Here is a 25,148-nt window from a genome sequence, read left to right on the forward strand (position 1 = left end):
TTTGTTTATGTTATATATCATATCACAGCTATAAACAGCAGCTGAAAAAGTACAGCATTTAGAAACAAATTCAGTTGCAGAATTAAGCAGTTACAGGTACTTAGTACAAAATCTGTACATGAATTCTGAGTTCTGAGTAGGTACACAAGCATTTTTTGTTCGTTGCCTTCAGTTTTTACAGTGTATGTTCTCTGACAGCAAAATTGCAAATGAATCTTAATTTGTGCACCTTTAATCCTGTTTTTGGTTAGTTAAAGTGCATCTTTCTTTAAGCTAATTTTCTTACCACGGTTTTCCATTACATAGCATGTAAAAATTTGTTAATTGTAGTAAGCATTATTTTTAAAATTATTTATTCATTTGTGCCATCTTTAACTCTTTTTTTATTCCAAACGGAAGGAATGCTAATATGCTGCAAGTATACTAAGCATCCAATCTTTGATGTGTGATTTACATTAATTATACCGATCACACTTCTTTCTCAAGACTATTAGGCTTTAAAGTAGGTTTGCACAAAGTGACATGATCCTTAATTTTTTTCATATATATTAAAGCTTCTTTTATTTTCATTGCTTTGTAATTCAGATAATTTTATATAATCCTTCAGACAGAAGAACAACTGAATTTTAGTTTTGCACTTTTCAGACTCAATCAGTGTTTCTGAATAGTGGAATTGATGCTTGTCTTCACCAAGAATTATTTTTCTTCTTCTCTTCTAGACATTACGAGCTGTTGGCAAAACATACATGATATTTTTTGTTCTGGTAATTTTTCTGGGTTCCTTCTATTTGATTAACTTGATTTTGGCTGTGGTTGCCATGGCCTATGAAGAACAAAATCAAGCAACTATGGTTGAAGCAGAACAGAGGGAGGCAGACTTGCAGCAGATGCTTGAACAGCTAAAGAGGCAGCAAGAGGAAGCTCAGGTATTTTTTAAAAGAAAAATACTTGCCTTTTTTTTTTTTTTTTTTTCCCAAACACAAATCTATTTTGGCTTTTGTGACACATTTACAAATTATTATACAACCTTCAGAAATAAGTTCTTGGCATTCTTGAAAGATTTTGTAATTTTAAAGCATCTGGTAGTCCAGATATCTTTTTAATGTTACATTAAAATGTTTACTTTGACAGGCAATAGCAGCAGCTGCAGCAGAGATGACAGAGTTTGGTGGTGAAAGTGGACCTTCAGACAGTTCTTCCGAAGCATCCAAGCTTAGCTCAAAAAGTGCCAAAGAAAGGAGAAATAGACGGAAGAAAAGAAGGCAGAGGGAGCATTCTGGAGAAGAGGATAACATGAAAGATAGAAAGCTTTCAAAATCTGAGTCAGATGGCAGCATCAGAAGGAAAGATTTCAGATTTTCTTTCGATGGCAACAAACTTGCTTACGGGACTCGGCTCGCATCACCCCACCAGGTGCTGTGAATAGTTCAGTTTTATTGTTTGGATTTGTGGGATAACTATAATATTAAGAAAACTTCACTGTAACCTTGCAAAGTAATACAACATAGGAAAAGAATTCTCATTATTGTAAGTACTAACTGCATCTAGCAAGTGTCATTTTATTGCTTGGGATCTGGTGGTTCTCAACAGGGTGCACAGCAGTATAGAATTTTCATAGTTCATTTGAAATAGAAATTCATTTTTAATTCATAAAAGGAAAGTTTAAGTGTAATATATCAATGTTGAAGACTATGGCTATGAAGCTCTTGATATCTTTTAACATAATACATGATCTACGTGGATCATTAGAATTCCTAAAATCTTTATTTCCTCTCTAATACAGAAATAGAAATTGCTGTGGCCTCATGCATATTCACCTTCTGTTCTCCAAAGAATTGTTTTAAGTGTACTGTAAATTTACCTATTCAGATAATTCTCATCTCTCTTGCATACGTCCGAAGTGTACCTATGGTACTGTATTAAGAATAAAGATGGAAAATTCCTGGGGAATATAAATTAATATTATGAATAGATATCCATACTGTATATTTTAAATCCTCAGCCAGTGTATTTGTTTGTTTCCTTTACAGTCTTTACTAAGCATTCGTGGCTCCCTGTTTTCTCCCAGACGTAGTAGCAGAACAAGTCTTTTCAGTTTTAGAGATCATGGAAAAGAGATAGGATCTGAAAATGACTTTGCTGATGATGAACACAGCACATTTGATGATAACGGAAGCAGAAGAGGTTCTCTTTTTGTACCATTGAGACGCAGTGAACGACGTGGTAGTAACATTAGTCAGGCCAGCAGATCGTCAAGAAGGCTGATGATGTTTCCGGTGAATGGGAAGATGCATAGCACTGTGGATTGCAATGGAGTGGTTTCTTTAGTGGATAGACCTCCATGTCTCTTGTCGCCTACAGACCAGCTTCTGCCAGAGGTGATAATAGACAAACCAACAACTGATGACAATGTAAGGAAATTTTTTTGTACTCCAGATTTTGTGATATTTCCTTATTGCACCAGAGAATGTTGTGTAGAAATGTAATGCTTTGGGAGTGATTGAGAGATTCTGAATGCCTTTGTACATCTTAGTGTAATGAAAATGTTCTTAAAATGATTCACTCAAAAGTAAGAGGCATGAAAATGAAAGAGAACAAAATATCATATTTTCATATACCTGCGTAGCAGGTAAATGCGTGCATCTCTATACTGAATAAAAATAATGTTGCACTGCTGAATCTGTTTCAGAATCCAGAATTAGGGTAGTCAACATTCTAAACTCTGCATATTCTTCATATGTTATTTAGATATTTTGTTTCTTTGTAGTTTTGGCCACCATTTAAATGTATTTCCTAATTCTCTGCCAGTAATCTGCTAGCTTTTACTTTATTTTCTCCACTATATATTATGGAAATATAGCATAGCCTTTTGGATTATGTTGTCAACTCCAAAATACATTTTTCTGAGTCTCAGAGATTATCTGAGTTTCTCACTGCCTAGGACCAAGGTCTAATTAAAGAATATTACGTGCAAATTCATCACTTTCTCCCTCTGGTCAGTCTTCTGTTTTGCCTGAATCTGCTTTTATGAATGGAGCAGAGGGTTTGGTCCTGGAAACAAAGAAGTTTTACCTGGGTCCCAGCATCTGAATATACGTCAGCCAGATTACGTAAAGTTATAGCCTTCTTGAACTCTCTTATATTTTCATTTTCATATATTTATTTAATGTATGAATAGGTCCATCCATGCTCGCACATCCAAAACTTTCTTTTAATTGAGATGTATTAAATGTTAGAATTCAGATTTGTAATTTCAGTTTTATACGATAAAATTTTTGTATGTATGTCCATTTGGAGGGTCAGATAGGACAGTCTTCTGTGATTTCTTATGTTGAAAATCATAAAATCAATCAGAGATTATAGCTGTTTAATGTATAGATATATTTAGTTTTTAAGCATAAGATCCAGGCTGATCTGTAGAAGTTACTTCTAGAGAATAATTGTTATTGCAGAAATTTCCTTACATAAATCACTTCTTATAAGTATCTTGTGATCAAACTGGTTTTGGAATTGAAGTATTGATAAAGAAACCATGAAACTGGGAGGTCTGATTTTTTTTTTTTTTTTTTTTCTGGTTCCCATACTGTAACAGGTTTGATCTGTTTCTTTGGCGGTGATCTCCAAAGTTTACTTATGTCTAGTCTGAAGTTAATGGTAATTAATTGTAATACAATTGTGATTTGGAAATAACATACCAAAACTGCTTTTTAGTACTTTATAAATTACTTAACAGTATTCAGAAGTATAACATGAAAATACCCACTTAAAAAGCACACACCAGGTTTATATTACAGTGGAAAAAATTCTAATGTAATTGCACAAACGGGAAGTTGTATATATTTATGAATTCATTGAAACTGAAGAGTCTTTCTAGTACCTATCCTTTCAGCATTTCTAAAGGTGAATTTAGTTTATCCTCGTCCCCTATCTAATTTTGTTTGTTTCATAGAGTACTACTACAGAAATGGAAATAAAAAAGAGACGTTCAAGCTCGTATCAAATACCGATGGATTTGCTGGAGGATCCCAATCTAAGACAGAGAGCCATGAGTATAGCTGGCATCATCACAAATACAATGGAAGGTGTGTTATAACTGCAGATAAGTAAATTTTCTTGACATATTTATACGTATGCATGTGTTGTATCACTTGCAAGTACAAGAGGCAAAAAAGAAATAGTCCTTCTTGAAAATAATTGATAGGAGGAAAGTGCATGTACATAGTTAAAGAAGTGAAGGAATCTGATAAGTAGGCTATGCTAAAAACATAATATAACAGATAAAATGTATGTGTTCTATACTAGTTCACACAAGAAGAATCTTCTTTAATTTGAGTGTGACAGACAACCAGAACAGGCTGAAAAGAGCGTCTCCAGAGAAAACCCTCCAGGACACCTTTGTGTGCAACCTACACCACAGAACTTGCTTTGTGGAGGAGGTTGGATGAGATGATCTCCAGAAATCCCTTCCAACTCTTACAATTCTGTGATTAATATTTAGCAATAGAATTACTAAAAGAAGTTTTCTACTAACTATAAGAAGATAATATTAAAATAAAGATTAGGCCTTAGTTAAAAGAAAGAGAGATTTTTTTCTTGTAGGATTATTTGAAAGTGACATTATTACTAACAATACTCTTGAAAAAGCTTGATAAGTTTTCAAAAACTGAAATTAATATTTTTTTCCTTGAAAATAATTGACATTTGTGATGATTGTGAAGTTGAAGTTTTACTGAGTAAAGTATCTCTACATATAATGATAAATTTTGAAACTGAGGTTGTTATAAAAATACAATTTTTTCAATTTTTAGCTAAAAATTCTTTAATGTTTTTCTTCTAATTTTATAATACCTTATCAGTCTGCAACTGTATGCAAGGTGAAGATTCCTCCAAACATCATTAATGATTCCAGAAATAAATACATGAAAAAGCAATTAAAACAAAAAATACTTCATTCTTGCTCTACTTTCGTTTCTTTTTTCTTTTTTTTCTTTGTTTTTTTCTCCCTAGAACTTGAAGAGTCCAGACAAAAATGTCCACCCTGCTTGTATAAGTTTGCCCACACATACTTAATTTGGAATTGTTGTGAGTTTTGGTTAAAAGTGAAGAGTATAGTTTCATTTATTGTAATGGACCCACTTGTTGATCTGGCTATCACTATTTGCATAATTTTAAACACACTGTTTATGGCCTTGGAGCATTATCCAATGACGGAGGCTTTTAACAATATACTTAAAGTAGGAAATCAGGTAAGTCCATCAAACTATATTATTTGATGCAATCTGAACATATAATCAAATAAAAATGAATTCTATTTAAGGGAGAAAGTATTATTATTATCATCATCTCACAAAAAAAAAAAAAACCAAACATGTTTAAGGTTTAATTGCACTAAATGAAGTCTAAAAATAATACTTGAGGTAATTGCATTAAAAAGTATAGTTTCCATACTGACATTCCTGCAAATATTTTTCATTGATCAGATTTTGGATGATAGAAAACAAAAGAAGAAATCTGATTTGATTTTATTCAGCATTACAAGAAATATAGGTGCTAAATTAGATCCTTTCTACTGTAAGCATCATTAATGAGAAGGTTGCTCCAAAAATAATGCCTTCACTCTTTATTATGTTGGCACACAACATCAGTAAGAGACATCGGTGATATGCTTATAAAGGTTGAATCTTTCCACCATTATTTCATTACATTTTGTTGCTTGTGACATGTGGCAGCAAAGGGTCAGTCTGACGTAGGAGTGTGAAACAAAGGTGTGTAACTGACTTCCCCCATGTGAATCAATTGCACCCATTGCCATTCATCACTGTTTTCTGAATGTTTGTCGAGACTATCCAGTGGATGTGAGCACAGTGAGACAGTGGATGGTGCATTTCAACAGTGATGACAGTGATGTGAAAGATAAGCCATGTTCTGGATGACCATATGCACGGAGGTGAAGAGCATCTTGAGCAGCTCATCTGCAGAAATCTACAGATTATGATCAGAGAGCTGTGTACAGACATGAATATCAGCTTCAAAATATTGGAAACATGGTGGCAACATTAAAATACTGCAAAGTTTGTGCCAGCTGAGTCCAACAAATACACAATAGCAAAAAGCGTATCATGTGTCGGTTTTTCAGGACTTATTGAACCAATACAAGGCTGAAGGAGACAGTTTTTTGGATTGTGTTATTAACAGTGACAAGATGTGGTGTCACCACTATCAGCCAGTCAAAACAGCAGTGAACGGTGTGGCTATGTATGGATTCCTCACTCAAATAAAAAGTTCAAGATGTACTTTGCCCTCAGCATGGAAAGTGGATGGAAACTGTCTTCTGGGATATGAGTGGGATGATCCTTCTGGATTTCCTGGAAACTGGAGAAGCCATTAAGTCTGACTGCTGCATTGCAGTGCTGACCAAGCTGAATGTTCGTACTTCCAGAGAAGACGACAGCCTTCCTCTTGCAGCACAGTAATGCCAGACCTCATTTTGAAGACAGTGGAGCACGTTGCCAATCTTGTCTGAACTATCCTACCACACACATCATATATTCCAGATTTGGTGCGTTTTAGCTTCCATCTTCTCAAGTTGAAGAAAGATGGACTGCATGGGCAACGTTTTCCTAGCAACAACACTATCATAGCAGCTCTGTAACAGTGGGTCTGCTGGTGCAGATTTTTGCTAGTGTGATATGCAATCTCTTGTTCATTGCTGGAGAAAATTCATACGTAATGATGGTGACTATAATGAAAAATACTGTTTTGTATCTGAGAATTTGCTCTATCAAATAGTGTTATTGTGCTCTTTATATCTTTTGTAGTTTTCATGGAAACAGGTAGGAGGCATTACTTTTGGAGGAGCCTATATAAGACCAGAAGTGTTGGATGTTGCTTTACATTACTATTTTGCACTGGTATTTTTTGTATTATCTTTGTATTTAAGAATGTTGCTTTGCCTGATCCATAACAATTGGAATACAAAGAACTTGTGTTTTATATTGAGTGTATGTAAATACACACGGTTTTATTCCCCATAAAGCAGGTCTGTAGGTGGCTTCAGTTGTTTTCTTATTTCTATAATGGAAATACTACAGGTCATCTGCTGTAATTCTCACCTATGCTTATTATAAGTGTTAATTCTTATTATTACAGTGTAGCAAAATCATAATTCTAGTACATTCTAGTTGAGAATATATTCAGCTTTGTTTACGAAGTTGTTAATGTCAGCACTTACTTGAATAGTATCCAGGTGTTTTTAGCCAATATAGAGGTTGTTCATTTGTACTTTTATAGTGTCTGCAGTTGATTTTTTGCTTTTTGAGCTGCTTTAAAGGCTACTGAATATTGTTGATTTTTTTTAATATAATTTATCTTCCTAGTAAAACGTGATTGATGTGGTTCTATAGATGCAGGTGAGCATACATTTACAGTAAATACAATGGATTTCCTCTCTTCTCCAAAGCATTGTATGCTTCCTCTGTACCCTGTCAGAAGCAGAAAAGTTTAACTTCAAACGTGAGCCTGGACAAAATTGGCCTTTTTTGCAGTTAGCAAAGAGGAAGCATGCAGATTGTCACTGTGAATTCTGAAGAACTGATTTAATAGCATATCGCTCTCCACTTTGTGATCATTTCATAAATTTTCTACAATTTAGTTAAAGCAGCTTCCATTCTGGCAAGGTAATCTATCTTGCTGGGAAATATTCCTTTATTTAGACGTAGAATAGAGGGGGAGCAAACAGGAGGTGCGTTAGAGATGATTTATTCTTCATAAGATACTAAATGCATCTTAGGTTTAACTGAAAGTTAATCGAATTGCACTGCAACTCATTTTGATTTTGACACTTTTCTTCTCTGTGATAATTTTCCTTACTGACGTTCTGCTGTAAGAAAGTTGTCATTTTTATGTTGTTCTTTATTTTCTGGTGCAGCTAATTTGTAATCATTTAGAAATCAGTAATACACATTCTTCTTTTAGGTTTTTACTGGAATTTTTGCAGCAGAAATGGTTCTCAAGATAATTGCCATGGATCCTTTTTATTATTTCCAAGTTGGCTGGAATATTTTTGATAGTTTTATAGTTACCCTCAGTTTGGTGGAACTTTTTCTGGCAAATGTGGATGGATTATCTGTTCTACGATCGTTCAGATTGGTAAATAAATTAATGATTAAATGATATCTGCTAATGCATTATGCGTAGTAAATTTTAATTGTACGTATGCAAATAGAATTGTAGAATTTACACACTAATATATTACCAATATTACATTAATACTGTTTTTGTTTTTTTTTTTTTCTGAAGTGTGACAGGGTATCTCAGCAAACAGGTTTTACAAAATTATTTACCATTGAATAGTATATGCTATTTTATGGTTCAGAAGCAGCAGTGTTTTTTAAGGAGAAGAGGTGTAATATTACTATAATTGTATTAACGTGGATGGGCAATAGTACAGTGTGCATATAATTTACTGTATATTGAGAGAGGATGTAAATAAATAAATTTTTGTAGTCTTGTTTGATGCCATATCTGAAAGTGACAAAAAAGTAACTTTTTTAAAATGTAAGATTTATAAATATCATAAATTACTTAATCTTTAAAGGATCAATCTTTTCCTCCTTCAGAAAAATGAATGCTTTATTATATTTCTATAGTATTTTTGTAACTACTTCAAATAATGTCTCTGTATTTTCATTTTTCAGCTTCGAGTTTTTAAACTGGCAAAATCTTGGCCAACTCTAAATATGCTGATTAAGATTATTGGCAATTCAGTGGGGGCGTTGGGCAATTTGACCCTGGTGCTGGCCATCATTGTGTTCATTTTTGCTGTGGTTGGGATGCAGCTGTTTGGGAAATACTACAAGGAATGTGTCTGCAAGATCTCCAGTGACTGTGTGCTTCCACGCTGGCACATGCATGACTTTTTCCACTCTTTCTTGATTGTATTCCGAGTGCTGTGTGGAGAATGGATAGAAACGATGTGGGACTGCATGGAGGTTGCAGGGCAGCCTATGTGCCTTACTGTCTTCATGATGGTGTTGGTGATTGGAAACCTAGTGGTAGGTTGCCAAAATAAATCAAGAATTCATGTAGAGAAAGAATGATAATGAAACAAATAATGAAGCAGTTTTGTAGCATTAACTATGTTATTTAAATATGTTTTTTTATGATTTTGAGTGCTGAGAATATGAATTCTGCATGTTATATTTCTGATCCTAAGTAAAATCCTGAAAATGGAGGATGGATCTCAGTAAAATTCAGGGGATATGAGTGAGAAGGAGAAGCATCATGTGTTCAGGGCTTTGTGGACTAATCTGGTTACTTAGAGTAGCATAGGCACCACAAATATTCACCTTGGATAGGAGTTTGCTATTGGCAAAAGCAGACTTAGAAGGGCATTTTCTTCTAATCAGTGGAGGCATCACTTGAAATTACACATAGCTAGTTGTTTTCTTTTTCTTTCTTCTTTCTTTTTTTCCCTGCTCTTTCCTGTCCAAAAGACTCCTTTAAAATTCTTTTACTCTGAATTTTATCCATTTTGAACCCTACTTACTTCCGACTTTTTACACAGTGGGAGAAAGGAAATTTGAGTAGGAAGGCGGTAGTATTGCTTAAAAACAGATTCAAACACTTCACATTTTCTTTCACCCCTATTAATTTTTTGCTTCCCAATTCTTAAGTGTTTTTTACAAACGGTTTAAAATCAGTACCTTCTTTTTCTCTGAAAGAGGAACGCATCAGACCAGTTTGTACATTGCCATGTATAAATTTGTCTTTTAAAACATGATTTATATTTATTAACTCACTAGTGTTTGAAACCTTAATCACTCAGCCTTTTACTCTGCTTTTCTCTCTGCCCACTGAGTCTTCCTATGAAATTCTACGTCTTTTCTTTAGGTAATTGACAGCAGCAAAAGAGGTTTCAAATTGGACATCTTGATTTCATTCTTTAGCAGTAAAATTTCTAATAGGAATAAGCTAAATAGTTTCAAACCAGTCATGCTACTTGTGGAACAGCCACTTGCTCCAGGATTATCTGCAAATCTATTGTCTTATAATGGAGAGAATGGGGGAATGAGTTGTCAAGCAACATATCCTACTCAAATAGCTTTTTATAGTATAGTTTCTTCTATACCAGAAGAGAGAACTTTGTGTAACAAAGTATCCATTTCTATAATTTTTTCACAGCATTCACTGTATTTTGATTTTATACTATAGCTCTACCAGAATTTCTTATGTGAATAGACAATCTCTACTATTTCTTCAAAGATCTGTTACGGAGTTGTCTTCCTGTATTCCCAATAACATAGTTTTACTCTGTCTTCAGAGTTGCCTAGAAGATTTTGGTCTTAAGACCTTAAGAGCTGCTACTCTACAGGTTAATTGGATACTGCTCTCTCTTGCAGTGGGAAGTGAGAGCTAAGTAAGAATTGAGGGAAGGGCTGCTTTATTTGTCTTAAGTCACATATAGCAAAATATTTGTGTGGGTTTGTACCAGCCTTTAAGAAAACCATTTCTGCATAGATCAGCTGTGCCTTGCTGCAGAGTGCTTCCCTGTGCTAGAGAAGTAAATGTTTTGGATCAGTTCAGTCAGTGTCGAATATATTCATTTCTGACCTTAATACCCTTTCACAAACATGAGCAGAAGGAGAACTTAGAAATGTTTGTAGCTTGTATTTCTATATGACTGTTGTCAAAAAGAAACTGCATTGCGTGTTGGACAGATGTTGTGCTTACATTATATTTACATTTCATTTATTATTTAATTTCCAGAATCACACAGTGGAGAACATGAAATCTAAGTTGTTTATAGTAAGTGATAGAAGAAAGATATGAATTAAATTAAAAAAACCCTTGTGTATTTTCTTTGTTTTCAGGTATTGAACCTTTTTCTGGCCTTGCTGCTGAGTTCATTTAGTTCAGACAGCCTTTCTCCTACCGAGGATGATAATGAAATGAATAATTTACAGATAGCTGTTGCAAGAATTCAGAAGGGAATAGATTATGTGAAGGAAAAAGTAGGTGAATATATTCAAAAATCTTGCTGGAGAAAACAAGTGGCTGCAAATGAAAGAACAGCAACAGATCAGTTGAGTGATGAAAAACACCATTGCATTTCCAACTGTACCATTGCTGAAATAAAGATAGATACAACTTACCACAAAAATGGGAATGGAACAGCCGATGTTATGGGAAACAGTGACTATCCATTGTTCATAAACAACCCAAGCCTTACTGTTACAGTACCGATAGCTGTTGGAGAATCTGACTTCGAACATCTAAATACAGAAGAGTTTAGTAGTGACTCAGATTTGGAGGAAAGCAAGGAGGTAAGATTTAAATGACTTCCATTTTATATGAATGAGTTTTGTGATCTTCTGTCATAAAACACTTGTTTTTGCTTATGGTAGTACTTTCTTGTTAGAAATAGAAAATGATTACAATTTTAGATTGCTGGACTGGACTGAGAATGAATTGTGAATTGAGAAACATGGAGCTAAAGGCAAAATTATTTGAAGACATATGAAACCATTATAAAAGAGTTTTGAAAACTAGTCTTTTCCAAATTTTTCAGGTGGATAGACAAATTAATATTTAATTTTATTATTATTATATCAAATAATATTATTTTATATAAGAATAAATATTAAATATTATATAATAAGAATAAACAGACAAAATACATTGGTTTGGTATATGAGCATAATGTTTCCATGAAGTAAGGGTGAAAGTAAACTGCTGTTAAAAAAACAATTAATAGACATCTTAAAAAATAAAAAATAAAAAAAAATTAATGCTATTTGCATCTGATTTCTAAAGCCTGCTGAATTCAGCTTTGTACAGGATAAGCTAAGAAGGTACTAACTCAAGTTAATTATAGCAGTGACAGTTTTCCAGTTCTAAATTTACATTATGGGGAAAAGCCAGGAGAACAATGGTAGTCTCATAAGGTGAAAATGATGTACGAAAAGGATGAGGAAAAAATGCAACTATTAATGAAAATATTTAATTTTTGTTGATGGGAATTTTGCAGCAGCCACTTCAAAGACATCTGCTTTACCTTAAACTGGGGCAGCTTTAGGACTGTCACTACTGATGCAGACATCCCTACTCCAGTCTAGATTGGTGTGTCTGGATTGTTTTGTTTTTGGTGTTTTGGGTGTTTTTATTTTTTTCTTGGTTTGTGTGTTTGTTTTAAGTTGGCATTGAATTTGCCCTTATTCTTTTCAACTCGTTTTAGAAATGAGTTTGTTGCAGCCAAGTCTAATTAAATTTAATTTGAAAGGTGTAATAAAGTGACTCTTAAGGTGTTTCTTTTATTGTAGAATACAGTGAGTAACTTTACTGCATTTGTCAGGAAAAAAGCTATTGAAGTAGTGAACGCCTGATTTTGTCCATCTGCTTTTTGGAGATTCTGTTTCTCAATGCGCTATGTTGACCTCTCAGCTGAGAAGACCTTAAATTAACAAGAGACCTCTTAAAAACGAACATATACTCATAACTTGTTTTATGGTATTAGTTTTGCATTGTAGGGAAGCTATAATGTCTGTGAAATAGCTGCTACATCTTTTATTTACTGTTAATCAAAATGAAGAAAGCTGGCCTTTGTATGTTTGAAAATATCCTGGTTTTAGGGAAGGAATGTCTGATGAATTCAGGAATTCTTCTGCTTGATAACTGTTAAATCTACATCTTATATGTAAATTATGCAGAAGCTGAAGGCACCTGGATCTTAACTGTTCCGTATTTAAGAACTGATTAACAAGGTCTATTGCAATCCATAATGCACCATAAATCCATAGACTATTGATGATATTATTTACCTAGAAGTTTTCATGTTTGACCCAACAGAATTGAATTCTGTTTTGTTTTCTTTTGTCACATGGCTTCTTTCTGAAAGTGTATCCTAGATACACATTTAGCATGTAGTAAAGATTAAGAATAACTTTTCTTTACATTTCAGGCCAAAGTTAAACCTATGAGCCATAGCTATTCTGCTAATTTTATCTTTTTCAGTATGTCCTTGGATATTCCTGAAGCTCTAAGCAACAGTAATAAATGTTATGTTTTGAAAATGTGTAATATGTCTGGAAAGCACATATTTAAACGAGTATCAATCCATACTTCTATTGTTTCCGGAACTCAAACAACACAAAGGGTACCGTGTTTTAACTTCATTGCGTACCATTCTTCTCACAGGAATAAAATCAAGCTGGATCAGTCAAGAATGCAGCTCTGGTGCTTTTTAACCAGGCAGAGCAACGTGTCAGCACGTTTACACAGGTTATCTAAAAGAATCATACATATATACGATCACTATTGAGATTGACTGGCCTGCATGCTGCTCAGTTGCAATATATTTTTCCCCATCCATTGCAGTGTAGTGGAAACATGCACAGCCACTGAGTCCCATGACTCGCATCACAGCATGATTGGGGGGAGCCCCAACATGTTCCTCTGTCCTCGTTACATCTTTGATATTTTCTGTACTACTTCTGTTGCATAAGCTGCATGCTTTGTAGGCTTTAATTATTGTTAACTGAATTGATGTCAAGACTGTTCAGGGTCTAAAATGATTAGCAGCCTGTGGCTTTAAGAAAATGGAAAGGTAATCTTCATTTGTTCTGTTCATCTGTTGAATCATGTTTTTAATTGTCATGTAGTTACAAACATTTCGTGATTGTGTTCATTTGCCCAATGCCTAATGATCTTCTTTAATGTTACAGTTACGTGTATGCTAAAATGTTTATAACTTTCAATATAAATTGTCTCCTATTTATTCAAAATGGTAGGGTTTTTTTTTTGTTTTTTTTTTTTTTTTTCTTCATTTATACTGCAGTTTTTCATTTAGGAGAAGCTAAAATAACAGAATGAAAGATATACTCCTGGGAACAATCAAGTCCTGGGAACAAGTTTCTTCTTATTATTATTATTTTGCATACTCCTTTTGAATGTAGTTGTTACAATGTAGTTATATTCTGCTCATGAAATTTATGTGTGCCTAACACTGGAAGTTAGTATTTCATATCATAGTAGCTTTTAATCATAAATAATTGTTTCATTGTGAATTTAGTTCAGTTGTACTTTTAAAGACACAAAAAATGAATTTAGGATTTAGATGTCTAAATCAATCTAGGCTTTTCTAAAAAATTAAAAATGAGAAAGATGAGCAAAAAAAAAACTAAAAAAAAATATGAAAATAAAGAATAGGGCTACAATTAAGACAATTGTTTTTAAAAACAAGGTAGCAAATAATACCCTCACAAAACTCTAAACTCAGGAACTCAAAAACTATGAAACAAACATTAATTGGATCAGTTACATATTTCCTGTCCCTGATTATCTCTTCTGAATACGTGGGAATTTGCACTTAACATTTAGGGATCATTTTCCATGTAGTTTTTTTTTGTTGTTGTTAATGTGATTTTGTTGTAGTATCCCACGTTCTCTCTCATGTATTCTTTTATGCTGTATTATATATTAGAAGTATTTCAGGTCTCACTTTTGTGCCTTGGGCTTGCAAGCTGTTCAGGGAGATGGAATGGGAAAATATCTTCCTAACAATTTTTCTAACCATTTTAGAAAAGGTGCTTAAATGGGAGAGGAGAAGCCATTAGTGTGGCATTCTACTGGTGCTACGTATGGAGTGATGATTCAGATTTGGTGGATATTGTTTATGTGACCCTGCTCTGGTTTCAAGCTCCTTCTGCCATGAATTTGGACAGGTGTAGAACAGCATGTGGAATAGCAAACCAAGGGCTTAGGATATTTTAATTGAAAATTCTTGAATTTTTATTTGAAGCTCATATCACCTTATTATTACTAACATACTACATACTGAGGGAACAGTCAGGGTAGATGGAATAATGAGGTATTTCCTGCTCAAAATAGATTAAGCAAGGAAATACACAATTTATGGAGTGAAGGTGGTGTAACAGGTTTGCTAAGAGTTTCTGTTGCATTTCTACATAGTAATATTTATAACACACAGAAATACAGAATCCTGAGTTGGAAGGGACCTCAAGAATCATGAATCTCCAACCCCTTTGCCACCAGCAGGGCCACCAACCTCCCCATTTAATACTATACCAGGTTGCCCAGGGCCCCATCTAGTCCTCTCAAGAGGGCTGTTACCAACAATTGTCTTTTAACTAGTAGAGATTTGTGAACTGTTCGCTCATTCTTTTGTCTTCCTTCTTTTAAGCAACACTAGTAATTTATTTTCTCATTTCTCTCTTTTAGGCATTTATTTATTTTTTCATTTATACGTTACAGGTTTTTTTTCCTTTTTATTTCTGTCATTAACAGCTGTGTTAATGGTACATTTGCTCTTTGCTTTAACATTAGAGAACTATATTGGATTTTCCCTTACTATTTGAACATTAAAAATCGAACTATTTATAAGTTGATGTGTGGTAGGTTGCACCATGTGAATGGTCAGTGAGCTAATTATTATTTGGTCTCGTTGTGGAGTTTTTTTTTGGTAAATTCATCATCTGCAATTTTCCATGCTTTCATTCGTTATATTTAAGATGATGCTCACTACAAATTTATCCTTTACTAATTACCTCAAGCAATCAAAAGTGGCTTCAGCAGGATAATTTAATGTCAATATTATTGTATTTGTGCCATTATACCTTCAGTTTCCTAAAAGAAAGAAAGAAATCCTGAGCTCCAGATATTGAACTTATACCACTACAGTAGGTTTTTGCATTTGGAAATAAATGTACTCAAAATCTGAGTAACTTTTCACTGCCAACAGTAATACTTCCATCTTAAAAAGAAAAAAAAAAAAAGTATTAATGAGGGAAATATTATATTAATGAGCAAAAATGTTTTAGCTTCTGATCTGCAAGCCTAGTCACCTAACCAACTTTTGAGTACATTGTTAATCCATTCAATCCACTGTTTAGTGTATAACCAGTGAGGCCGTCTTAACTTAGTTTGGTATGCTCTGAACGGCAGCTAAATGTTCTCAAAGGTGAAGTACAAACTATCTCTCCTAAAACTCCTCCCACTGGAGTATTCACAATCTGTTGAATCTCTGCAAACTTCGTGCTTAGCAAAGAATATAACCATGTCGAATTTAGTCAAAACAAGGAAGTTTTCTGTACATATTTCTTTTTTTTTTACTGCCAGTTTTGGTGGTGGTGATGTTGTTTGATATGAGTGAAAAATGTTTGTATGTCACATAAAGAAGGCAGCTGGAGCTTGATTAAACCTGTTACTCTTCAAGGCCGGGATTATAACTTATATCTTAGAAGAAAAAGTGAACCAGGCCAGCTATCTTTTGTGTTAGAATAGTTCATAGAGCTTCCAGTTTTCCCCTAGAGTCAAAAATATTTTTGTTTGAAGCTAAAAAAGTACTCTGTAATCTCTGATTTTTCTACTATGTAAGAAATGAGATACCTAACTTCTTGTTCTAACCACATTGCGCCAGAGGAGATTTAGATTAGACACAAGGAAAAACTTTTTCTCTTAAGGAGTAGTCAGGCACTGGAATGGCCTGCTCAAGGAGGTGGTGGAGTTGCCCTCTCTGGTTGTATTCAAGAGGCGTCTGGATAAGGTGCTACAAGATGGTAGCTACTGTGTTTTAGTAGCTTAGTGGGTAGTAATAGTGATAGGAGGATGGTTGGACTAGATGATCTTGTAGGTCCTCTCCAACCTTGTGATTCTATGATTCTTTTCAGTTTCTTTTATTTTTACAGTTGTTCTTCCATTACTGTTTGTAACACTTAAAAATCTGTATTCTTTCACTTGAATTCATATCATCTGTTTAGAAGGGTATATTAATTAGCTCACAGTTCAGATGTCCCAGAGCACTGAGTGTTTTTTGTAATTTCTACTAGCAATATGACACAAAACTTCCTTACTGTTAAAAAAAAAAAAAAAAAAGATGTGTAATTATTTTTGTGTTTTATAATTCAGCTCATAAATTCAGTTTTTCCACCACTGCTGCAGCATTTTGTAAAATATTAGCTATGTCATGGAATGATGAAAGCAGAATATTAATAAAATAATGCATTTATAATGCTCTTCTCAGATTCAGTAGGATTAGCGACTGGGAAAAGATTTGCTGTGAATATTTGTATTTTAAAATTAATGCTTCTAAAAATGAATAGAGATGTTTACATTAAACGTGATTAACTTTGAAGTTCTATTTCAGATCATTTTTAAACTAGCTGCAAAATAAGAAATATTATCAAATTATTTTTAATAAAAGTTAATACAGAACACTGAATTAGTTTCTCTTATTAAATAGTCTCTACCTTCTTTCACAAACATGTATGTATATAAAAAGTAGACTTTTCCTTCATTAAAAGTTTTGTTCTCACTCATTTTGAAAATGAGGTGTAAGTAGTTTAACTTGTCTGCTATTTTAAATACCTGTTAATTGTGTCAGTCTAGCAAATTCATGAAAGTGATGTAAATTGTACAAAATTCAGACTGTTTTACAAAGTGTGCTTACATCATTCCCTACAAACATTTACTTGTGTTTCAGTGAATCTGTGTCTGACATTATGTACTTTTCATAATGAGATCACAAAATGTCAGAGAATGCCGTGACAAAAACTACTTAGACTTAGTTTGGTACTCATACCTAGATCAGGTGTAAAGGACACCGCATTCTTTGTTTAAAATCTCCAGACTATGGACTGAGTGCAAGGTACATGGATATTACACGATAAAAAATAAAATTGAGCTTCTGCTTTTACTAGCATTTGTTTTAGTACTATTGCAATTATTTAAAAATATACAACCTTTTCTTTCAAGGTGTTTACTGTACAGGTATGCGTACCAGAGTAACAGGTAGTTTCAGAATGCACAATGTAATACATATGTGCATTGACAAAAAAAAAAAAAAAAGACTGCATAAATGCATATTAATGCCAGTTGAAATGTATTGGTCATACTTTTTTCCTATTCAAAACTTTTGAGTACGTTTGAAAAACACATAAGTGTTCATGTTGTAGTGATAACTATATGTTAAGATACAGCATGCATAATTCATTTTACAAATATGTTAGGGAAATGTTCAAATTCATGTTCAAATCTGAAACAGGATTTTGTATTAATCCTGGATTTTACTTAAGCATTTTCCAATCTACATAACAATCATTATGTTAAAACAAAAAGAATGCAAGTGTATTAATATTTATTAATCAATGGCAACCAGATTTTATTGCAAATTTGTCACATGCCAGAATTAGTTAGCTTGCACTATCAAGAACTTTGCTGTCAAGGTTGAGGAGATTGCTATGATGAAAGCAGTTACCAACATATATTATCTGAAGCATACAGTATAATTCATATTGATTTTAAAATGTAGAGACATAGATAAAATATAGAAAGAAAATAGTGGACCAAAAAAAAAAAAAAAAGTATTTAAAAATGTACTTGTTTGTAGTTACTTTTGAGGAATTCTAACATTGCATTATAATTCCGGAATTTCTGGAATTCAGTGAAATACTGCATAATACTACTATCTGCTGGTAGAAAGGACATGATTTATGCACATTTCAACAGCATTGACTGCTATATGTGGATGTTGGTGTGACAAGTGTTGTTCTTACTGATAGTGTGTTGCATGCTTAATATTAATTTCAGTTCTAAAAATATAAATAATATTTAAGTATAACTCCTACTATGGACTTTTATTTTCAGAAGATAAATCTTTCCAGCTCATCTGAAGGAAGTACAGTTAATTTGGCTCTCTTCGGAGAAGAAAAAGCTGAAACCGAACCAGAAAAAGCAGCAGAGCTACAGACATGTTTTACAGAAGGTATGAAAATGAAATTTGGAGTTAGCAATTGCATTTGAGTTGTTGGAAACAAGCATTTGCAGTTCAAGGAAGCTTTTTTGCCAGTGCAGCTCCAGATCCTGATTTAAATCTTAGAATGTGATTAATTCTGCCTTTCGGAGGGGCAAAAAAACGGAGCTGCAGGAAAGAAGGGGACAGACTTTTAGCAGGATCTGTGGTGATAGAACAAGGAGAAATCATTTCAATCTTAAAGAGGGGAGACTTAGGTTGGGTATAAGGAAAAAGAAATTACAGTGAGGGTGGTGAGAAATTGGAAGAGTTTGCACAAAGAGGTGGTATATGCTCCGTCCCTGAAGACTTTCAAGGCAAAGCTGGACCAGGCTCTTAGCAACTTGATCTAAATGTGGATGTCCCTGTTCATTGCAGGGGAGCTGGAGAAGATGACCTTTAAAGGTCCCTTCTAACTCTAAGGATTCTATTCAAAAACCTTATAATGGCTTGTCATTGTATTGTTAGGCTGTATACAGAAGTTTAAATGCTGTAGATGTAATATGGAAAGCAGAAGAGGAATAATTTGGTGGAACCTTAGAAAAACTTGCTACAGGATAGTAGAACACAACTGGTTTGAAACATTCATTGTCTTCATGATTCTTCTCAGCAGTGGTACTCTGGTAAGTAGAATATACACCCATAGAAACTGTGTCTATAAGGAATGTTTAAACATATGTTAAAACATATTTATGTTCACTAAGGAAAAACAGAGTTGATTAAAAAGAGAGCTTGGAACTAAGTTCCCAGAATATTTTCCCAGTGCATATAAAATCATTAAAATTCTGTTGTCAAATAACCTTCTGCAGGTCAGTTATGATGAATACAAGATGATACATGTGTGAAAGGGTGCTTATCAAGAGGATTACACTTAAAATCTTGTTGAGAAAATTAGAACAATAACTGGAACAGTTATTCAACTGTAAATTAAGATTGTCTTCAAAAGCAGTATGAATACTGATTTGTTCACGTTCTCTTATTTTTCTCTTCTGTTGTTTGTATTTATTATCATTGGGAGACTGCCTTCTCTTTGAGGGCTTATCAGAGTGACAGGTTGTAATTCCATGTTGACTATTAATCAAATTTTTTAAAAAACTTGTTTGTCAACTTTACTCATTATATTGTAATCCCATTATCAGGAGATAATAAATTCTAAAACTTATGCACTTTGTCTCTGCTTATGCTGGCTTTTCAAGATAAAAAAAAAAAACAAAAAGTTGAAAAAGCAATTTTTCTTTGCCTTTTTTTCATGAGTTCTTATGGCTTCTTAGTTTCCAAAGTCCTATTAATATCTGACTTACATGCAATCCGTTTTTTACAGGCTTTTGAAGATATATATATTGAACAGCGCAAGACTATCAAGGTCATACTGGACTATGCTGATAAAATCTTCACTTACATCTTTATTCTGGAAATGGTGCTAAAATGGGTGGCGTATGGTTTTCAAACTTACTTCACTAATGCCTGGTGCTGGCTGGACTTCTTGATTGTTGATGTAGGTATTATTGTCTCTCTGTAACCTATTTCTGGTGTATAGCCTGATCATTTCATGCAACTCCAATTTGATATGTAAATATGCAGTGAAGAATACAAATTGAGTTAAAAATAAGAGAATGATATATTGATGAATGAGTTTCCATTGTAATTATGAAATGAGTAATTAAATACTACTTCATTTATATGTTATTGTTAACTCCATCTCTTTAGTCTCCGTCTTGCTGTTTTGGGTCCCAATCAGTGAGGTGTATTATCTGAAAGGATTTCAGTCTTCTGTATTCATTAACAGAGCAAGGAGGAAGCAAACACAGAAGGGAGATTGAGGGAGCACGTAGGTTGGAGTAGGACAGCTGATTCTGGGCTTAATGACTTACTGGTGAAGCACTGTGAAGATTGGGATGTCATGAAGACATTAAAAGACGAATGGGAGGGCAAGGAGGCAACAATTAAAAGGTTTGAGGAAAACAGAGAGTAATTATGGCCAAATGCATCACTTCAAAAAGTTGTGAATCAGCATTCTTCATTTTGACTAGTACAGTACTTACTATTGTTTACTAGGTTGCAAGACTTAACATTTTTTGTTTAAATTATTCTGAATTTTACAGACAACTTTATATTCCCTTTTTTTTCTCCCCCGATATCCAGATCAAATTTATCTTCCTGCTAGGCATTACATTTTTATTGTGAGGATACTTGAAAAAAAAAAAATTTTTTTTTTTTCTTCTAGGTCTCCTTAGTTAGCTTAGTAGCTAATGCTCTCGGTTTCTCAGAACTTGGTGCAATTAAATCTCTCCGAACATTAAGGGCTTTGAGACCTCTAAGAGCTTTGTCACGCTTCGAAGGAATGAGGGTAAGTAAAAAGGAGATCATGTAATAATGTGCAAAACAATTTCATAAAAATGTCGTAATAAACTATTAAATCACTGAGAAACACTGAACTGCATGTGCAGTAGCAAGGCAAACAGTAGTGTATGACTCTTATGTTTTTCCTTTTTTTCTATGCATTATTTCAATATATTTTGATGTTTTACTTACATCTTTTATTTCAGGAAAAAAAAAAAAACAACTTGATCACAGATATTTAGGTATAAATGTAAGCATATAGTTTCTAAAGTTTTTTTTCTATGTTTGTTCACTAGGTGGTTGTGAATGCTCTTACTGGAGCAATCCCATCCATAATGAATGTGCTTCTGGTTTGTCTTACATTCTGGCTAATTTTCAGCATCATGGGAGTAAATCTGTTTGCTGGCAAGTTCTTTTACTGTGTTAACACCACAACTGGAATTCAATTCAAACCAGATGAAGTTGATAACAAAACTATGTGTGAAAATCATAGGAGCACTGCATCAGATGTTCAATGGAAAAATGTGAAAGTAAACTTTGATAATGTTGGAGCTGGTTATCTTTCTCTGCTTCAAGTAGTAAGTGTATAAATTTGGATAAATTTTTCCAGCTTAAAGTTGTGTAGCAGTAGCATTTAATTCCATAATTTTCAGTGTTATTTTACAATATATACATAAAGTATTTTTGTTCTATGAAGCTATTTAGTATTGATTATGGTAACAATCTCATAGATCCTATAGATGTTTTGGAAGAAGACAAATATCTAATATCTTCCAAATAAACATAAGGTTCCTTTGCATCCAGCTACTCATTTTCCAATTCTATAGAAATAAAAAATGTAAAAATGTCATCTCTCCTTCCCCATCCCCCTTCTCCAAAAAAAACAAAACAAAAAAACTGGGATTTTTTAAAAATTATTTGCTTGATCCATTAAGGTGTTAAGGCAAGTTGATGCAGATTTTTAGCATCATACTCAGATACACTGGGTAGGGCTTATTCAAATAATGATATTGTGGGTATCTCCATGTCAATTACACATTTCACTATTGATATGGAAATAAAGAGATGAAAGAAAATGATTTTAAATTCATTTTTTTTGTTTCTGTTCTTCCTGTTATTCTTGATAGCTGCATTCCACCTGCAACACGTATAAATTGGAGGCAGTAGGACAGAAACTTGCATTCTTAATCAGGTTCACTTGACAAACTGCTTCTGGGAAAACATTTGTGTTCATAAGTACTTGGCCATTATTCTGTCTTTTAAACTCTCCAGCTGGTAGTGGGTAGTTAGTGTTATGCGAGTAAGCTGGCAGCTGATTGCTCCAGGGACAAGTAGTAGTATTTCTAAATGGCACTAAGCAATTGCATAATTTAAGAAGATTTCTTGGGACTACTTACATTCTGGACTTTCTTTTAGAATTACTTACATATTATGTCTGAAAATGCCAACCAGTGGTGACATTCTCCAGTTTCTGTTGTCAGAAATTTCTAAGAGCTGAGAACTTTGTTGTAAACTGCAGTCTTTCTTGAATGCTCAGATATTTATTTCAACTCTCTCCACATAGAATTTACATGAATTTTCATGAAGATTATAATCTGTTCAGCGCTTATCTATTAAGAAGGAATATTCCACAGTAAATTAATTTTTTGAATAGTTCATTTCTTACCACCATCCCTTAACATTTACTGCTACTTTTTTGTACAAGTACATTGCAAAAAGGTTTTGTAGTTCAGAATGCTTAAAATATTTGATGTTTCTTCTTATTTGAAGCTCTGTTGGAAACTAATAAACTTTGTTTTTAGGCGACATTTAAAGGATGGATGGAAATCATGTATGCTGCTGTTGACTCTAGGGATGTAAGTGCAATGTAAAATTTACCAATTTTAAGCCAATCAGATTATTTCTTGAGTGGTAATTGAAATAAAGTAACATATTAAAAAAAGAAAAAACAACATAAAATCTTGATTTTTTTTTTTTCTTTATAGCTTCTAAAGTTAGACCTATTAAATATATTATTGGTTATTATTAGTAGTTAATTTCTACAGAAATTAAATGCATATACTTTTAGTAGGTAAAGTATGCATAGAAGTACTAATACATATATAAACTGAGTAATGTAACTAGTAAAATTTAGTTTTATATGGATGTTTATAACTGAGGTTGTATAGAATGGATTTTTCCTGTTCTCAAAAATAATAAAAAAAAAGCTACCTGCAGTAGCTAATTCAAAGACACACTCCCATGATCTGAAAAAATAAAATGGCAGAACTTTGCCTGTTTTAATGCAGGTATTTGTTTGCATCTTTTGTCTCTCTAGCTCCTTTTTGTATAAAATCTACAGCAAGTGAATTACTTTTGAGATTTGCATACTTCTTTCAAATTTAGTAAGCGATATATGACCTTAGAGAGGAATTGCAAGTATTTGTATGCAATACAAGATATTGAATAAATTTACATGATCAAAGATTGAACAAGTTTAGGGTGTTCTCCAAAAATAACTGTTCCACTGCACCCATTCTCCTTCTTTGTTGCTGTCTGGCTAAACAAAGCTTCTGTTTCTTCTCTTCTTATAGTATTCTATACTTTGTTTTTATTGTTGGTGGTGATGTATTTTTGTTTTTCTGTGTTACATAGGTAGAGAAACAGCCCATGTACGAGTATAACCTGTACATGTATCTTTACTTTGTTGCCTTTATCATCTTTGGATCCTTTTTCACCCTAAACTTGTTCATTGGTGTCATCATAGATAACTTCAACCAACAAAAAAAGAAGATAAGTGTCAACATGTTTCATTTTCTTCATACTTCATTGCCTTTAAGTGTTATGCAGATCTATACAAAGATCTTGGAACTATTGCTCAGTATTATTGCTCAGGAAGATAAAGAGTGCTGGTTAACTGTCTTGAGTTGTTAATGAGTTTGCAAGAGAGAGAAAATTATTGATGTTTTTTGGTTGTTTTGTTTTTGTTTTGTTCTGTTTTGTGGGGGATTTTTTTTCCCTCAGCTGAAATGGTTTCTATTATTCAAAGGAGCATAGGTTCATTCCACAAGGATTAAAATAGATTAAAACGCATCCTATGATGGCAAGTTAAGTTCTATTTGCTATCTAAACTCTGAATGTTTTCTATGGTAGGCTTATTTTTCTGTATATGAATGGAGCAGAATTGTGCTGGAGTCTTGTTTACCAAAAAAAAAAAAAAAAAAGTGCCACTAAATAATAGCAAAGTAAAACATAATTTCTAAGAATCAGAGAGGCATTTCATAGACTCACTTGCAATTTCAGGTGATTTGTCAAATTTCATTCACTGTGCTAAAATAAAGATACTGCTAGACATATTGCATTGGAAAATTCTGGTGTTTCCATATATATCCTAGGCAGAAATCTACAAACACTTCTTTTCATCTCTTAATCTCTTGACGCCCTCTGTTAAGCTAAGTCTAATCCTGACGATAAATTTGCAAGATAATCATGGCTGAATAGATCCAGTGGAATGTTTTCTTTCATGTTATACAAAAAAAGAGTAAAGCTTTTATGAAATCTAAAATATGAAGAAATGTGTTACCCATTGATGACTGTCTTTATATTCTCACTTGTGTTTTGAGATGGGTTAACTTTTTGTCTCTTTCACAATGCTTTTCTCTTCCCATAAGTAGTTGTATGATATTATTCTCAATGAGTCGTATGGAAATACCTGCTTCTCAGATAGGGGCTTTGGTGTCGCTTTTTTAGTTTTCCTTATAGTTGCACAGGAGCTATTTTTATTCTGATTTCTCTTCTATTTTGATTCAGTTTTTCTTTTCATTTTTCTCTTTAGTCCTTCAGAAGGAAAGAGAGATTGGCCTATACCATAGAGGTCACCCAGCATGGCTTGTGATATCTCCCCCATGGAATCAGACCATTATTTTTTTATCTACCAGTATACGTTTGTTTTTTTTCCCCACAAAGATAATCTTGGAAAAGTACCTACCACCTGAGATTGGAGTTTGTAGCTTCATACATTGCT

General features: G+C 33.4%; 1 protein-coding gene across 2 annotated transcripts in view; it reads left to right on the top strand.

The window, feature by feature from the left end:
• The window catches only part of LOC100544870 (sodium channel protein type 2 subunit alpha-like), a 58,496-nt gene that overhangs the window by 26,750 nt on the left and 6,598 nt on the right, over window positions 1–25,148 (top strand). For both annotated transcript variants that reach the window (XM_085227766.1, XM_019617159.3), the window contains 15 exons: window positions 720–926; window positions 1,132–1,413; window positions 2,031–2,411; window positions 3,950–4,082; window positions 5,008–5,246; window positions 7,975–8,148; window positions 8,697–9,053; window positions 10,872–11,324; window positions 18,661–18,778; window positions 19,274–19,428; window positions 20,127–20,300; window positions 21,030–21,152; window positions 21,442–21,723; window positions 22,948–23,001; window positions 23,780–23,921. In XM_085227766.1, coding sequence (XP_085083892.1) covers window positions 720–926; window positions 1,132–1,413; window positions 2,031–2,411; window positions 3,950–4,082; window positions 5,008–5,246; window positions 7,975–8,148; window positions 8,697–9,053; window positions 10,872–11,324; window positions 18,661–18,778; window positions 19,274–19,428; window positions 20,127–20,300; window positions 21,030–21,152; window positions 21,442–21,723; window positions 22,948–23,001; window positions 23,780–23,921 — 3,274 coding nt within the window. The remainder of the gene's footprint in view (window positions 1–719; window positions 927–1,131; window positions 1,414–2,030; window positions 2,412–3,949; window positions 4,083–5,007; window positions 5,247–7,974; window positions 8,149–8,696; window positions 9,054–10,871; window positions 11,325–18,660; window positions 18,779–19,273; window positions 19,429–20,126; window positions 20,301–21,029; window positions 21,153–21,441; window positions 21,724–22,947; window positions 23,002–23,779; window positions 23,922–25,148) is intronic.

Source organism: Meleagris gallopavo, chromosome 7, assembly GCF_905368555.1.
Source record: "Meleagris gallopavo chromosome 7, MGAL_WU_HG_1.1, whole genome shotgun sequence".
Classification (NCBI taxonomy): Eukaryota; Metazoa; Chordata; class Aves; order Galliformes; family Phasianidae; genus Meleagris; species Meleagris gallopavo.